The 18,288-nt window shown below is 45.3% G+C and overlaps 1 protein-coding gene across 3 annotated transcripts in view; it reads left to right on the forward strand.

The window, feature by feature from the left end:
* The window catches only part of NSF (N-ethylmaleimide sensitive factor, vesicle fusing ATPase), a 187,014-nt gene that overhangs the window by 145,880 nt on the left and 22,846 nt on the right, over positions 1-18,288 (forward strand). For all 3 annotated transcript variants that reach the window (XM_084615992.1, XM_084615991.1, XM_084615993.1), the window contains exons 16-17: positions 1,380-1,446; positions 2,928-3,007. In XM_084615992.1, the coding sequence (XP_084472118.1) occupies positions 1,380-1,446; positions 2,928-3,007 (147 nt within the window). The remainder of the gene's footprint in view (positions 1-1,379; positions 1,447-2,927; positions 3,008-18,288) is intronic.

Consider the following 18,288-nt stretch of genomic DNA (forward strand, 5'->3'; position numbering starts at 1 on the left):
AAATAAATAAGATAAGCCTCAGCATCGGTTGGATTATTCATTTCTTCTTCGCGTGCTTGCTCGTGTCGATTCCATTCTAGGTGTGTTCGTACACAGTCGTCGGAGACTTTTGCCTTAGATTTTTTGCCCGGGATGATGATGGCTTCGATAGAGCAGTGCTGCAAGCCGCTAGACTGAACTCCGAGCCCACCTCCAAGGCTACTGCTTGTGAGTCACCTAGAATGGAATCGACATGAGCAAGCACTTGAAGAAAAACAGTTACCTACTTTTTTGTAACTGTTGTTCTTCGAGATGTGTTGCTCATGTCCATTCCATTACCTGCCCTCCTACCCCGCTGATGGAGTTGCCAGCAGAAAGGAACTGAGCGGGCGTAGGGTTGGCAGTGCCTGTTATCCTGATGCATGAGCGTGGCACTCCAGAGGGCGCTATGGCCAACCCTATGGATACTGCAAAGACAAAAATCTCACACAATGTGCACGTGGGTGCACCCATACTTAGAATGGAATGGACATGAGCACCACATCTTGAAGAACAGCAGTTACGAAAAGATAGGTAACCATTTTTTTCATACTTATTTCAATAAAAGCCTCCATTTGTAATTTAAATAAAGCTGCCACCTCAGAGTGCTGCAGATCACCGTTGTTCTTGCTGTGTTGGACATGGGACTGATATGTAATAATCTAGAAATACTGATTGGTATTAATTTATCAGTACTGCATGTTACCAGGTCATGAGAAATATTTACTAAAATGTTTATGGTGTGGGAGTTGTTTTAATAATAAGGTGTTAGAGGGAAGGTAACACATGGGGTTCCGATGAAACACCTCCTGGCAAACAGTGCTGAAGGTTAAGAAACCATACCTGTGCTGTTAAGCTGGGAAGATGCTGCTTACAAGTGCCAGCTAATTTACAGAGCTGTTTTGCCCAGACTGAGAACTAACAAATCAAAAGACACTAAAGAGTTAAAAAGGTGATTCTGGGTAGAATGGGAGGCAGTTGTTGGGGGCTGTTTTGGGGGAAACAGACAGATACAGAGACTGGATAGGTCTGAAGGACAGGCTCCTTCCTAAGCTGTCAGGGAGATGGTAAGCTTTACGTAAGACAGACAAGCATATAGGCCTTTTAATGTTTCATAACCCCTTTTTCCTGTAATGTGCTGGGATTTTGAGTTACATGTTCATGCTCTGCCTGTTTGGTTGATAGACTGACCTCAGCCATCCTGAAACGGTTTGAGGTGCAGTCTGATGCATGGCATCACAAAAGTACACAAGGCCATGTGTCCAAGGAACTCGAGGCATGTTCATATGTATATAATTGGATGGTCTTGGAGATCTCTCATGATGAGATTTGTAACAATAATAAATTGTTTTTTTCCCTAGATCTTTGATGATGCATACAAGTCCCAGCTCAGCTGTGTAGTAGTTGATGACATTGAAAGGCTCCTAGGTGAGTCATAGAATTTTGGTTGCACCATGCAACAGACAACGTAATGTTACAAACCAGAAATGATTCAGGAACCGTAAGTGTGTATGGAGTCTAATCTAAGTATGATGATTCAAGAGCCTTGAATTGATCCTCCATGTTGGTCTAAACATGTATCGTTTCTGAAGTCCAGCAGTAGTAATCTTGTCCTCTACCTCAATGTTGGCTTCATCTTGTTCTAAGGTATTTGAGCTGGTCCTTGTGCTCCAGCCTCCATGTGTATCATTTTAACTAAATGAGATTTATAGGCTTAATTAACAAGTCAGAAAGGGGCCTGATTCTTCACTGCCTTGCACCTTTGAACAGTCATTTGCAACCGTGTAAAATAGTACAGTAGAACCTCAGAGTTACAAACATCTCGGGAATGGAGGTTGTTCATAACTCTGAACAAAGTGTTCTGGTGGTTCTTTCAGAAGTTTACAACTGAACATTGACTTAATGCAATGAAACTTTACTATGCAGAAGAAAAATTCTTCTTTTAACCATCTTAATTTAAATGAAACAAGCAGAGAAACAGTTTCCTTACCTTGTCAAATCTTTTTTTAAACTTTCCCTTTATTTTTTTAGTAGTTTATATTTAGCACAATACTGTACTGTATTTGCCTTTTGGGCGGACGTACTTCCAGTTCCAAATGAGGTGTGTGATTGACTGGTCAGTTTGTAACTCCAGTGTTTGTAACTCTGAGGTTCTGCTGTACCACCAGTCTGAATAAGTGCAGCATTCTGATTTCCTAGCATTTTACACCCAACTGGGGCTCACTGTACAAGGGGCAAGGCAGTGGGGCAGCTGTCCCAAGGGGTGTCCATTGTAGAAACCAAGACAATCTTAAGAGAACAGTAGAGTGACCATATAACTCAAGCACTGTAGGTGCTTTTAATTGATTTTTTCTTTTAATGCTTTTGGGTTCCTGGAGTTGGGTTTCTGCAGTATTTGCTTTTGTTAATGGATATGCCCCCCCCCCCCAAAAAAAAAAAGACACACACACTTCTGGGGTAATAGACAGGCACTGTATATTGAAAGCCCTGGTTATTAATGCACTTTTGTGGACACAGATTTAGGTCATCCAAGAAAAATGGTTTCCTCTCTATTTAGCCCACATACCTTACAATAAGGCAGTGTCTCTTCAGGAAATACTCAGAACTAGAATACCAGAGGTGTCCTGCAGCGAGAGGAAAGGCTGCTGCTCTGTAGGGAGGCTTACTGAGAAGCAGCCGTACAGCAGGCATTCACAAGTGACAAGGAAATAGAAACCGTGTGATCACTGAATTTAAAATCCAGTATTTTTTCCCGTTGTTTCATTGTGACTGCAAGGCTGAGTGAAGATTTCTCTTCAAACCACTCTGCTTTCCTCTGAGGAGCACAATGGAACTTGAAAAGTGAACCAGAAAAGTTTGATTCCTGCTGTCTGACGTGATCATGTTTATTCGTGTTTTTCCCCTTCCAGATTATGTTCCTATTGGACCACGATTCTCCAACTTGGTGTTGCAGGCCCTTCTCGTGCTGCTAAAAAAGGCACCTCCTCAGGTAAGAAAGCTGCATGGTGGGCTGAGAGGTCCCACAAGCTTTGTCCTGCGGGAGCGGTCGCCACGCCCGCCTGGCAGACAATTAACTATTGCAGTTGCTAACTGCTGTTGGCTGAATAAAGGCTTTTAACTGAGTTTATCCTGGTGCGTTGTTGTTTATTCAGCAGCACACTCAGCCCTGGATAGCTGCACGTTGCTTAAACAAGAAAGCAGCATGCTGAATACGCAGCAAGTTTAGAGGGAAGATTAAAATTCTCTGGTCACTGATTTGTCTGAGAAACAAACAGTAAATTCAAATCTTCCCAAACTCAGATCTAGTTGTCTTTCTCTTATCTAATTTTAAAAAATGAAATTCCCCCGGTGTATGTACGTTTTTTCAGTTGAGCGTGGGTTTTTTATCTTGTCTGCCTCAATTGAATTCCCCAGGTACCTGTGAAAATGAATGTTTTTAAAGTCTGATGGTAGACTCCATAGTTAAAAATTGGGCTCAGAAGGCCTTTGTACTTATGTTCACTGACATGGTGAAGTTTAGGTACCTTGCAAATGACAACTTACTTGGTTTGCTTTAGGGGAGGCAAGGAGAGAGGGCTTCTAGCACGGCTTCCTGGCTATTCATTTGAGTTCCACTGTATGAGCCTGTGAAATGTGGAACAAGGGGAAGTTGAAGAAAGGCTGTGGCAAAGGAACCGATCACACACCCTGAATAAATTGGTAGCCTGTTCACATTGTCACATGCTGGCAAATAAAGTAGTAATGCTGCACAAATCAACACTCTTATTTAAGACAGTTCTTGGTTTAATTGTAGAAGTGGGTGACAAAATTCCCACTGGAGTACACAGTTCCTTAGTTCCAGTACTTCTGCTAGTAGCACCAGCAAACTGCAAGACAGAAGACTTCTACTAAAGAGCTCTTTGTCCTGTACAAAGCACTCACAGTGAGTGAGATAATAGCTTTTATTGGACCAACTTCTTTTGGTGCAATGTCAAGCTTTCAGGCTTCACAGAGCTTTTCTTCAAGTCTGGAGAAGGTAAGCAGAGAATCACAGTTAAATACATGCTGGAACAGATTGTTATGTATGCAGAATTAATACATGTTGTAGGAGACCACTTAAGATGAAGTGAGCACTTAACACCTCTCATCTTAAATGGTCTCCTACAAACAACTCTGTAAAAATCTTTTAACTGTAGCCTTCCTAAGGCCTGGTCTACACTGGGGCAGGAGCTGATCTAAGATACGCAACTGAAGTCGCCGTATCTTAGATTGACTTAGAATCACTTATTTCGCATCCTCGTGGTGCGGGATCGACGGCCACCGCTCCCCCATTGACTCCGGTTCTGCCTCTCGCCGTGGTGGAGTTCCGGAGTCGACGGCAGAACGATCGGGGATCGATTTATCGCGTCTACACTAGATGCGATAAATCGATCCCCGATAGATGGATCACTACCCGCCGATCTGGCTGGTAGTGTAGACATGGCCTAAGAGTAATAAAGTAGGATTTACTCCAGGAAAAGTCTTTTCTCTAAGCCTAGTTACTTAGACTTATTTAAATACCCAGCCATGTTAGATTAATCAAGTGGACACTAATATTTGTAACAATGTATCTAAGAAAAACAATTCATTTAGAACATACCTTATTTTATTAAAAGTGAAAAACGAGGTATACGGTACAAATCCTGTAACTCAACCTGCTTTTTCTTTCCCTTCTCATGTGGCTTGTTGTCGTCATTCACTATGTGTTCTCTGTAGATGGCAACTTGCTTTGGGCAAGGACTTTTTCTTCTGTATGTGCAAAGTGCTAAGGAAATAATTTATTTAAGTAACAGAATTACTGAGAGTATAGAGATAAGACGAACCATTTCAGTTTGTTCCAGTATTTCTGGGGGTGGGGGGTGTCTGTGTGTTAAAATATGGTTTTACATTATTTGGAATAAAACTAAACCTTGCATTTCCTAACTGGGTTTTGAACTACATAGGGTGATACCTTGCACTCCATGCTTAATACAGTTAGAAGTCATGGTTTCTTTCAATAAGCTATCTTACAGTTTCCTAGTATTTAAGAACTTTTCAGGATGCAGTAAATATTACACCCCTTCCTTCACCCTTCCTAACTTGGTTGTGAAAGTAACATAGCCTAAAAAAAATCAAAAGAATAGGCATGTGCAGCTCACTTCTTAGGAGCATAATGTGTTTCCATACAAGAAACTTCAAATAATATTGATATAGATCTCTCAAATAACGTAAGCCAGGCTCTGGGGCATTAGTGCTCTTCCTTAAAAACAAACACAAGACTGTCCTTGGAATGATTGGTAGTAATATCTCATACCGAAAGTTATTGGTGTGGAGTTAGTGATGGAAGTGAACTCTGTCCAGTGTTACTGAAAGGGTCACTTGGAGAAAGGAGTGTACCAAAGTGCACCAGATTTGGATAGGTGGATCCACTGCTCATTTCTTGCCCCTATTTGCATCTCATTGTCCCTGCAGTGTCCTAGGAGTAGGATGCAGGGCTCTGGGTTATCTGGTGAGTTTATATGTGCGCTGTGAATTTCAAATGCCTTTGAGACTGGTAGGCATAGTGAGTATTGTTGAGACACCCCATGGCAAGCTTCTAGTTTTTTTTTATATGTTCTTCCTACCCCTGTGACTGTGAGTGGATAATTTTTCCATTAAGAAAGAGCTATTAAAGCTTTTCATATGATCTCCCACAATATTCTTGCCTGCAAGTTATAGTAGTATGGATTGGATGAATGGACTATAAGGTGGATAGAAAGCTGGCTAGATTGTCGGGCTCAACAGGTAATGATCAACAGCTCGATGTGTAGTTGACAGCCGGTATCAAGCAGAGTGCCCCAGGGGTTGGTCCTAGGGCTGGTATTGTTCAACATCTTCATTAATGATCTGGATGATGGGATGGATTGCACCCTCAGGAAGTTCGCAGATGACACTAAGCTGGGGGGAGAGGTAGATATGCTGGAGGGTAGGGAAAGGGTCCAGAATGATCTAGACAAATTGGAGGATTGGGCCAAAAGAAATCTGATGAGGTTCAACAAGGACAAGTGCAGAATCCTGCACTTAGGATGGAAGAATCCCATCCACCGCTACAGGCTGGGGACCAACTGGCTACGCAGCAGTTCTGCAGAACAGGACCTGGGAATTCAAGTGAATAAGCTGGATGTGAGTCAACAGTGTGCCCTTGTTGCCAAGAAGGCTAATGGCGTGGTGGACTGAATTAGTAGTAGCGTTGCCAGTAGATTGAGGGAAGTGATTATTCCCCTCTATTTGGCCCTGGTGAAGCCACACCTGGAGTATTGTGTCCAGTTTTGGTCGCCCCCACTACAGAAAGGATGTGGACAAATTGGAGAGTCCAGCAGAGGGCAACGAAAATGATTAGGGGGCTGTGGCACATGACTTAGGAGGAGAGGCTGAGGGAACTGGGCTTATTTAGTCTGCAGAAGAGAAGAGTGAGGGGGGATTTGATAGCAGCCTTCAATTCCCTGAAGCGGGGGTTCCAAAGAGGATGGAGCTCGGCTGTTCTCAGTGGTGGCAAATGACAGAACAAGGAGTAATGGTCTCAAGTTGCAGTGGGGGAGGTCTAGGTTGGATATTAGGAAAAACTATTTCACTAGGAGGGTGGTAAAGCACTGGAATGGGTTACCTAGGGAAGTGGTGGAATCTTCATCCTTAGAGGTTTTTAAGGCCTGGCTTGACAAAGCCCTGGCTGGGATGATTTAGTTGGGGATTGGTCCTGCTTTGAGCAGGGGATTGGATTAGATGACCTCCTGAGGTCTCTTCCAACCCTAATCTGCTATTATTCTATATCAAACCCACAGTGGGGCAGGAAAAGACAAGCAATTTTTGGAAAGGGTGTTTCCTTTCATGAGAAAGGTGGTGATTATGACATTAGCTTTGATCTGGGGAGGCAAGGGGGGTTAAGAAAGTCACAGGGCTTCATAGGAAGGTTGAAAAACCAGAAGGGAGAGGTGGGGATTTGGAATGGGAACTACTGGCAGGCAATACTATGTCATCAGTCATTCCCACGGTGAGTGATTAGTCTGTACTAGCTGCTGATTTTGGTCATGATTCTAAAGACTTATGTGGTTAAGTCCCATTGCTGCTACTCACATGCATAAAATTAGGCAAGCACAGAACTCTCTGCAGGATTGACACCTTAGTTCAGACTCACTCCTAATAGAAATACACTGACCCTTACCAAGCTATCCAAAGCACTTGTAAGAGTTGCCACTGAATAGCAGAAGAGGCAACCATCATCTCTCACATAGCTGTCAAACAGGCCTTTTGGCTTTTATTTTTTTTTTGGTCAGCATGCCATGCAGCATGCACAGTATCATCTGTCTGACAGAGGTCTAGACTTACAGGAACCACAGAGATGGGGAGAGTGGGAGACAGCTTAACACGTACTCATGGTGTAAGTCCATAGGTTACACATTCACACAGTGTCATCATGTCACAGAATGGAGACTTAATCTGCAAACAGCTTCCCACACCTACCATGGGCAAAATTAGTGTGTAAGAGGGGCATTTCTGGGTCACTGTATTATTATGCATCTAGATGTATGGCTCTGTGTTAAATTGGCTTAAGGGAGCTGCCTCCCAGATTCCCCCTCTCCCCATTGAGACTGTCTTAGTCTTTACACTTCCTGTGCAGGACTAAAAATGCTAGTCAGATAGCAGCCCCTGGGAGTTGGGATTTCTGGCTTGTTTGCTATTTAAAAAAAAATTGCAAACTAAATCTATGAGACTTTAAGAGCCATAGAAAACCACTCTGAGTTTGCTTTAAATTCCTTGGTGCACTCCACGATTCAGAGTTTCTTTGAGCAATGCTTAAAAAGTGGTATCTATTACCAGTTCAAGAAGACTGAAAAACATTGCATTTTGTTTAGCATCTTTTTAAACCAATTAAAAAGCTTTTCTGAAATGGATTGAAGAGAAGAAAATAAAACATGTTCTCCTGGATCTTTATTTCAATCAGATTTCCCTGTGTTCTGCAGCAGAAGAGATGGGGGTGGGGGAGAAATAGAAAGATTGAAAAGGGCTGTCGCAGCAGGGAGCCAAGCTGGAGAAAAGGACTTCTCTGAGAACTAAGCAGCAGCAGCTCTGAAAGCCTAAGAGGCTGCTTCATCTACATGCAGAGTCACACAAGGCATGGGGACGCTCACCAACACCACAGAGATTTCACATGTGCTTCCCTGCTGGTTCCTATGAAAAGCTAACAATCAGCTCGGGTAGTGAAAGACCATTGCAGCATCCCTTGACTAAGCTGGACGTACAATTTGTTCAGTGTTGTGAAATGTCCGGCTTAGCAAGATGCTCTCGGACACCCTTGCGAATGCCCTTCCTATGTCCCTGAGGCCCCCTCCTCCTTTTCTGGGACTTGGCAGGCTTCTGCAGATTTGTGAAGGCTGGAGGGGGAGGGGAACATGCTCCTTGTCTGGTACAGTTCCACATGCAGAATAATGATGTCCCAGCGTTGCTGGACATGTACATGTGGGACAGTAGGTTTAAAAATTATAGAACCAAATCCTGCTTTCCCTTATACTGGTGTAAACTGGGAGTAACTTCATTTTAGTCAATAGTTATTCTGGAGTTACATCTGCGCAGCTCAGAGCAGAAGCTGTACTATTGTTTGAAAAAACAAAAAAAACAACAACCCATCATTTAGGGAAGGATTCCAGTCACCCAAAAGGTCTGTTTAAAAAGCTATAAGGAACCAAGGACAAGTGAATAGTCTTTATCAAACATGGAAACTTATGGAATAGCATAGCTTTATTTTCTCCCTCTGCTTTTTACAATTGCCCAGCTATAATGTAGCTGCAGCTTCTCAGTCAGGCCTGTACCGACTGATCAGATTTGCTGGATTTGGTAGTTGCTTGGAACCCAGTTTGCTCTCTTGGGGATCTGAATAATCTTGTGAGTAGCAGAGTCCCCACGTAGTTTATATAGAATCCTATCTGTCCACTGAAGTCATTTGAATAGTGAACACTGAAAAATCTATATTGTTTCAGAAGAGGGGAAAATAACTCTGGTTAAAATAACTAGCTCTTACTTTTTAAATTTGGGTAAGTATTATCCCCAATATACAGATCAAGTATCTGAGGCTCAGACAGGCTAAGAGATATGCCCATGTCATTCAGTAAATCAGTGGCAGAGTCAAGGTTTTTGACTCCCAGCCTTGTAAAGGATGGTTCTGAAGTAAAACCATCCATCTCACGCTGTTGTGTGGGATGCACTGTGCTGGTTAAATCCCCGCTGCTGGTCAGGGGGGAATAAAGTTTTAGGTGACCAGCTTGAAACATCTTTTCTTTCAGGTGCTGAGCACCTGCAGCTCCTCTTGACTTTCCCAGGAATTTGCCATTGCTCAGAACCTGTGGCAGCTGGTCCCTCGGTTTCCCAGGTTGGGCGTTGAAAACGGGTCCGCTTGTGAAAATGTTGGCCGTAGGCTTTCTGTGCTTCAGTATTCTCCACTGAATATGAGGATAGTGATACTGACCTGCCTAACAGAGGGGCTGTGGGGCTTCATCTGCCAAGTGCTTCAAGATCCAGTCAGACTCTGCTGACGTCCACCACCTCGGTATTAAAGTAAGATGAAAATGGATGGAATCTAAGCTCCAGCAAGTGACTGTAAAACTCTGTCATGTGTGATTAGCCTCCATCAATATGGATTGGCTGCTGTTCGGGTCTTCACTGTCAAATGCGTTTCACAAGTAATACCCAGAGCAAAGCACTCCTCCCCACTAAACTTACACAATACTGTGCTGAACAGACTGGATGAAACTTCTGAAATGCAAGTGAATTCTACTAATATAACTTCTGTTTAAAGTATTGATTGTGAATGATTCTTTTCTTAGAGACCTCTTGTTTTATGTTGATTAGCTGCCTTTACGGAGTGTGAGTTTGAAACAAAGTCCCAGAGACCAGTTTCTGCCGTACCGCATATCTTGTTCCCTTGCTGTCAGGTGTCTGTCTCCAGAATGGGAGATGTGACGCCGTCTGGGGCCAGCAGATGGGTTGCTTGTGAGTTTTTTCACTGGGCAGTTTGTGAATCTTGGGAGTTCCCTAGGTGACTAACACTGCAGTCAGTGGGAGGTGAGTGCTCTGCTCCTCTCAGAGTCTGGCCATGGTGAGACCTTAGCTTCGACTTTCTGGTGACTGTTTGAAAGTGAGCTTGGTGATATGCTGCAGGGTAGAAACTAATGGAGAAGTTTAAGTGGAGTTGTCTGTGTAGTTGCATGATTTCTTTGGAAAATGCTTCCTTAGATATTTGGTTAGGCTGAAAAAAGCAGTGGGCCCAGATCCACTGAGCATGAGAGCTCCAGGCAGGGTTTGTCTTGAAGCTCCCTTTTCTCTCTCTAGTACGAATCCAGATTAGGGCCAGTCAGTGTGTGTGGTGTCGTCACCAGCCTCTGCCAGTCTTACTCAGTTTTCTCCTTAACTCATTTCTAATGGAAAATTGGGTTTCCTCAAATTTGTTTTGCCAGAAACCCAAAACTGGAAAAAAAAAATTGTTTAGAAATGTTTCAGATTTTGGCCCCTTTATGAAAATCTGAAATCTGCTTCACATTTCAATGAAAACATTTGTTGTTGAAATTTTGTGTGGAGCAGCAGGGGAAATATTTTCCCACCGGCTCTACTCATTACATCCAGCTAGCCAGGTAGCAGGAATTTTCTACTACTATGATAGTTGTTAAGGTGGTAGAATGCTGCACAATGCTCCTCTTGCAGGAGACCTCCAAACTGTTGCAGTGTCCGTGGATAATCTGTAACAGAAAATCAACTCATTGCAAAATGTACAAATCCTGTCTCCTCAGACTTGGTCAGGTCGTCTTCTACCATGTGTATCCCTGTTTGTTCTACACTGCAGCCAGCATCCATTTTCCTGTTAGCCTCATCTTTATACTACAGCAAGTAGCAAGAGGGCCTTGGGTGAGATTAGGAATAATTTTAAAAGGACTCAAGACAGAAAATGGAGCACCTGTTAGTGATCAGTGATGTTATGGTTACGCATAACTTTGGCCCCTCTGATCACAATGTTCTGGTTAATTTTGGAAACCATATCTCTTGAATTGTAAGCTCTGTGGGATAGGGATCATCTCTTTTCTATATCTCTACAGAACCCAGCGCAGTGGGGTTCCACTCGGGCCATCTGCGCGCTATCGTAATAGAAATGTTGGATGAGACGATTGGGTGGTGCTCCCTGTTCAGCTCTTGGGTTATCTCTCCCTTCTGTTCTAGAGATGGACAAACCTTACAGTAGCTCATGAGTATTAGTATTTTATGTGTTTCATTACGGCAAGTACCTGAACTACTGGGACAGTTAAATGTCTGTCCATGATAAACCCCTTTAATCTAGATCTGGGATGAATCCTCATCTTAGATTCAGTTAGTGTGATGATCTATTGATCTGGAAGGTGTTTGGAATTGCTCAGATGGCGTCCTGCAGAACTCCAGACATCTGATAATCACATGGTCCCATGCTATCAGATGAGTCCTATAAATTGACACTGACTGCCTGAGTGCAGTCAGTGGGAGCAGGTTTTGGTGAGAGAGAGACAGACACCTTCGATTTGTCCCATCACTTGTACAGAATGGTAGCACTTACTGTGTGTTTTTATAGAATAGTTTATTAACTTTACACAGTTGTTGTTTTAATCTCATGACCTGTATAAATCTTACATTTAATAGTGCACATCTCTGAAATGTCACAAGTGTAATGTTACGTGGATTTTGCTTTGTAGCCCTTGAGACCGTGTGGTCCAGGAGATCAGAGCACAGAACTGGTTGTCAGGATGCCTCTGTTCTATTTCCACCTCTGCCGCTGACTTCCTGTGTTCCTCAGTTTTCTCATCATTTAAAGGTTGATACCTTTAAAGTGCTTTTAGAGCGATGGATAAAAATCTTTGTGTAAGATCTTATCATGGGATTAAAATATGATATTTTCAGCAAAATGGGCAGCTTTATTCATTACCAGGATTCCTGTTTGTTTGTTCCAGAATTCAAATAGCAAGGACTTGGTATTTGCTTTAAAGAGTGATATTTGTAAATTGACCCTACACTTTTTGTTGAGAGCTGTATGTGGGCATTCAAACATGGTACTTCTCTTCCCCACGTCCATCAGACACAGTGTTCTAATCGCTAAGACCCAAAAACTCAAGGAAAGTCAGGGTGAAGGCTGAGATTCTGTCCCTAGCCCAAATCTCAGTTATGTCCCAGGTACTGCAGGTTTTGAACATCGGGTCAGTTTTCATGGCTCTATACCGCTGGACTTGCCTGAATGACTTGAGGCACACTTTCTGCCTTAACTCTGAATTTGCCATCTTGGGGCAGTGTTGGCCCTCTGCATCACGGAATATCACTTTTTGTGGTTCACTGGGTTTTTTTTAAATGTTCTTTTTAGGATTAATGGCATCGTACAGCTTCCAAGCCTTTGTTTAAAATCTGTTTTGTTAGGACTGAGAATCACAAAAAGGGATAAGGATTATTGGGTTTGTCTTGTCTTTTGTGTAGCAAAAGGCTTAGACATTGCTTAGTTTCTTTTTTTTGGCCTATAAATAAGTGCTTTAGATGAAGGATCAACACCTGACTGGTGGCTTATCTTTCTCACTTTAATTCTTCCACCTGTGCTGCTTTTTTGCAGACAGGAGTGAGGATTCAATCTCACTTATTATTAACACCCCATTGGAGATTTGTCATTTTTCAGTCCATATGTGAAGAACCTGTTGGTCTAATGATCAGACTTTATTTATTTAAATGTATAAAACAACTCCTCTCTGAACTCTCTAGAAAAATGATACAATAAATAAAAGAATATGAATAACAACACAACATACAAAGATTTTAGTGGGTTTTCTGCCAGTGTAGGAGCAGCAACAGAATAGTGTAGTGCTTTTTCATATGTCGACGTGTTGTTCTCAGCTCCATTAAGGGGAATGTTTCCATACCGTGACTTTATTGCTAGTCAGTGTATGTCATTAGCAGGTGAACGTCATCTGTCAGTGAAGCAGGATTGATTGATTTTTAGTTTTTAAAACTAGCATTTTATTTTAGGCTTTTTCATAGATTCATGGGCTGCTGGCTACTCTTCTGCATTATATTGCCCAATATGTTGTACTAGATAACCTGTCCAAAGATCTGATAGCTCATGCTAGGGGTACTTCTGGAGAAGGTGATGGTAATTAACATACAAACGTACAAGAACAGTATAATTGCCTGATAATGCTTTTTGAAGGTCACATCTTACAAGTTGAGACCTGAGCTTGCCCTGGGCCATGAATTTCCTTGTACTGTCTTAGTCTTGAGTAACAAGGCTTAAAGCAAAACTGAACTTCTCTCCTCAGTTAGTTACAAGTTTATGTATTTCCCAATCTTTCATCAATCTGTGTAGCAATCTAATCTGTTAAAGTATGAAAATTAGTGAAGGAAAATGGCTAGCAATGGACAGTAACTCTTCTTCTTTGAGTAGTGTCCCTATGGGTGCTCTGGGGTTGCCAGCTTTCTACTAGCACAAAACTGAACACACTTGCCCTGCCCTGCCTCTTTTCCGAGGCCCAGTCCCTGCTCACTCTATCCCCCTCTCTCTGTCACTCGCTCTCCTCACCCTCCCTCACTTGCTCATTTTCACTGGCTGGCTCAGAGGGTTGGGGTACAGGAGGGTGGTGAGGGCTCCAGCTGGGGGTGTGGGCTCCAGGGTGGGGCCAGAAATGAGGAATTCAGGGTGTGGGAGGGGGCTCCTGGCTGGGCCAGTGGGTTGCTGTGTGTGGGGGGGGTAAGGGCTCCGTCTGGGGGTGCAGGCTCTGGTGTGGGGCTGGGGATAAGAGATTTGGAGTGCAGGAGGGGGCTCCGGGCTGGGGCAGGGGGTTGGGGTGTGTGTGTGGGGATGAGGGCTCTGGCTGGGGGTGCAGGCTCTGGTGTGGGGCTGGGGATAAGAGATTTGGAGTGCAGGAGGGGGCTCCGGGCAGGGGGTTGGGGGGTGTGTGTGGGGATGAGGGCTCTGGCTGGGGGTGCAGGCTCTGGGGTGGGGCTGGGGATGAGGGGTTTGGGGTGTAGAAGGGTGCTTTGGGCTGGGACCGAGGGGTTCAGAGGGCAGGAGGGGGATCAGGGCTGGGCAGGGGGTTGGAGCGCAGAGGGGTGAGGGCTCCAGCTGGGGGTGCAGGCTCTGGGGTGGGGCTGGGGATGAGGGGTTTGGGGTGTAGAAGGGTGCTTTGGGCTGGGACCGAGGGGTTCAGAGGGCAGGAGGGGGATCAGGGCTGGGCAGGGGGTTGGAGCGCAGAGGGGTGAGGGCTCCAGCTGGGGGTGCAGGCTCTGGGGTGGGGCTGGGGATGAGGAGTTTGGGGTGCAGGAGGGTGCTCTGGGCTGGGACTGAGGCATTCAGGGTGTGGGAGGGGGATCAGGGCTGGAGCAGGGGGTTGGGGCACGGGAGGGTGTGGAAGCTATGGGAGGTGCTTACCTCAGGCAGCTCCTTGAAGAAATGGCATACCCCTTTCCCCCTTCCCTCCCCCCCACCCCTGGCTCCGGTTCCAACATGGAGGTGTGGCCAGGTGGCTCTGCACACAGCCCCGTCCGCAGGCACTGCCCCTGCAGCTCCCATTGGCCACGGTTCCCAGTCAATGGGATCTGAGAAGCTAACGCTTGGGGTGGGGACAGTGTGTGGAGCCCCTTGGCTGCCCCTATGCCTAGGAGCCAGCGGGGGGACATGCTGCTGCTTCTGGGAGCCACGCGGAGCAACGGCAGCCAGGGAGCCTGCCTTAGCCCCACTGTGCCGCCGACTGGACTTTTAACTGACCGGAGCCGCCAGGGTCCCTTTTCGACTGGGCATTCCAGTTGAAAACCAGACACCTGGCAACCCTAGGGTGCTCCACTTCAGGTGTGCATATGCCTACTGAGCCTTTGATTGGAGATTTTCCATCAGCAGTGGCTGTTCAGTCCATGTATGTGATCTATACAACCTCATGCCGTGCAGTGAGGGTATATAGGACTGTGCTGGCAAACCACCCTCAGTTCCTTCCCAGCTGCCTCAGCATGAGACAGAGCCCTAGAGTGTTTGCCTTGTGTGTGCCTCAGATGCTATCGTTCACCTTTCTCAAAATTAGTGTTAGCAGTTTCGTGTTAGGGGTTGTTATATAGTTAGCTAGTTAAGTAGTGAGAATATTGAATTTGTTTCCTCTCCCTTCCCTTTTCGAGAGAGCCCTATTTTCCTAGGTGGGCATGCCTGGCTCGCCATGCTTCAAACCGCTGCCTCCCTTGTCAAGAGGCTATCCCGGTTAGTGACGGCCACTCTAAATGCTTCCATTGCTTGGGAGAGTCCCTCCTCTCCCAGAAGTGTAACATCTGCTTGGCTCTCAAATCTAGAGCATGGAAGAGCCAGTGGATCAAATTGAGATTTCTGATGATGGCATGCTCCCTTTGACCTGCCTCTGACTTAGCTCAGGAGAGACCCTCCCTGCACATCTGTTTCCAGACAGATCCAGTGCCCCTTTGACCTTGACACAGATCTCCCCTAAGAAGAAGAAGGCCGTGGAAGGCTCAGGGAAGGCTCCAAAGAAGAGGAGATCAGTTTCTCACCAAAAGAAACCAGCTCCCAAAAGACCCTGATCTCCTGTTAAGTCTGTGGTGTCAGAAGCCTTTACCTCTCGGCTCGGTACCACAGAAATGAGGGACTCCTCCTCCAGTACCGGGAACTCCTGGAGCACTACAGAGAAGCACTGCTCCAGCTGCCCCCCCACCCCAGTACTGTCTGAGAGGAATAGGGAGGCCAAGGATATGTACTCCTCCAGAATGGCATCCTCTAGCACAGACTTACCATCAGTACCTTCCCACTCGGCATGCTTGGTACTGGAAAAATCAAAGCTCCAGATGCCCTCAGTGCCTGCATTGAGACACTCTAGATTGATAGCACCGTCCACCTCAGCTACTGTGTCAGGACCGACCCATTTGGTACCTCAGGAATTGTGGTACTCCAGGGACTTGGCAGTCTTAGATGAGCCAGAGTTTTCACTACTTATGGGTACCGAACAACTCTCAGTACTGAGACCCCAGTCTCCAGATTACCATTGCTTCCTGATACCACAGGACTCTCCACCCTTTTCCACTGGTGCCACCCCCCCCCCATTGGAGAACATTGAGGAGGAGGAAGGAGACATTCAGTCTCTTCCATATCACTGTAGGGGGTCTCCTCCTATCCTGTATGGGAACCCGTATTCTGAGAAAGATCCTTTTCCATGCCGGGGTGCTGGGATCAACCTGGGTACTTCCCCCTCTCCTGTATGCCCCCTCCCCACCCCCCGCAGTGGACCATGAGGATGTGTATTGACAGCAATTTGCCAGAGCTCGGCTCTGTCGCATAGAGAGGATAGGGTTGCACAGTCCCCCTAACCAGTCCTCTAGCACAAAGAGATCTTTGAAGAACTGGAATCTAGGACAGATAAGGAGGCTGCCCCTCAAACTCCTATTTCATTCTCATCATTCATTCAAAATCATTGGCCGTAGATTGTTGTGGAGATATGACTGCAGATGAGGCAGTCATACCTCCACAACAATATATGGCCAATGATTTTTGGCAATTCCAGGACCTTGTGAAGAGGGTTGCTGACACCCTTCAGATACCAGTTGAAGAGGTCAGAGACTCACAACACAAGCTGCTGGGCATTCTACAGTTGGCAACACCCATCCAGGTTCTACCCATTCGTGAGGTGCTCCTGGATCCAGCAAAGATACAGTGACAAATGCCTGCCACTATCCTGCCAACTTATAAACAGGTGGATAAGAAATATTATGTTCCACCCAGGATCTCAGAAATTTTGTTTCCCCACCCTTTGCCTAATTGCCTAGCGGTGGATGCTGTAAATGAATGGGGTAAATAGCATTACTCTAGGTCTACCCCTTAGAACAAAGACCAAAAGAAGTTAGACTTTTTTGGATGAAAGTGTTACTCATTCGTGACCCTCCAGTTTTAGATTGCAAACTATCAGGTGATCTTGGGCAAGTAGAACTTCACCAACTGATATATTTGCAGCTTTTATTGAGCATCTTCCACGGGAGCATAGAGAACACTTGCAGGCCATCATCACAGAGGGTCAGTTATTAGCCAGAATCTCTCCAAGGGTTCTTAAATGCCATGCACACCACCGCCATATCCATATCCACAGCTGTTGTTATGCACAGGGTATCGGGGTTCCCAAAAGTGGTTCAAAACACTGTGGAGGACCTTCCGTTTGAGGGTCAAAAGCTCTGCTTGGAGTCCACGGATGAGTCCATGCACACATTAAAGGACTCCATGCCATGTTAAGATCTCTAGATATGTACATTCCTACGAACAAACGGAGATTTGGTAGGTCTCAAACTGCGCAGAGATTGTCTCCTGGCCAGTTCTCTGGATTTCATAGATCCCTCCCCAACGCACTAGGAAGAGACAGAAATTCCATAACTTTATCTTATCTCGTCGGGACAATTCAAAGAAGTCCCTGAACTACAATAAGGAACTGTTTACAGCTCACCTTCGTGACCAAGCATACAAGACGACACCTCCATTGCTTCCAGGGCTGGCTCAGAAAGACCCATTAGCCAACCAGAGACAGCTTGGACAAACGGGTCATGGTCCAGGTGATAGAACTCCCTAGACTGGTGGAAAAATCAGCTCAGTGTCTGCTTGGTATCTCTTTCACTCGCCCAGCTCCAGCAATAACTGTGACAAGAGATTCTTCACTGTTGGGTAGGGAGCACACCTTAAAGTGTTGCCTGATTTTCATCTTGACCTGTCCATTCATCTACTGATGTTTTCCCCAAAACCACGTTAATCTCATGTTTATGCTTAGATGTTAAAGGGGAAGGGATATGGATCAGGATAAGTTAAGAACACGTCAGAGATCTGACCAATTTGAATGCATTCGAACCAGTGGGGCCGGATGCTGTTCACCCCAGGATGCTGAAGAAATCTTGGAGCCCCTGGCAATAATATTTGCAAACTCACTGATGACAGGAGAGATCCTGGAAGACTGGAGAAGGGCTAACATAGAACCCATCTTTAAAAAGGGGAGAAAGGAGGAGCTGGGGAACTATGGACCAGTCAGCCTGACCTCGATACCTGTGAAGCTACCAAAGTGATGTATAAAACATTCTATTTGCGAATACCTGAAGGATGAAGGGGTACACTAGAAGCGCTAGTAGGGGTACACTAGAAGCTCTGCATCGACGCAGCTGCGCGAGTGCAGCTGTGCCTCTGTAGTGCATCTCATGAAGATGCCCTATGCCAATGGGAGAGAGCTTTCCTGTCAG

Source organism: Lepidochelys olivacea (genome assembly GCF_965140295.1).
Source record: "Lepidochelys olivacea isolate rLepOli2 genome assembly, chromosome: 27".
NCBI classification, from domain to species: domain Eukaryota; kingdom Metazoa; phylum Chordata; order Testudines; family Cheloniidae; genus Lepidochelys; species Lepidochelys olivacea.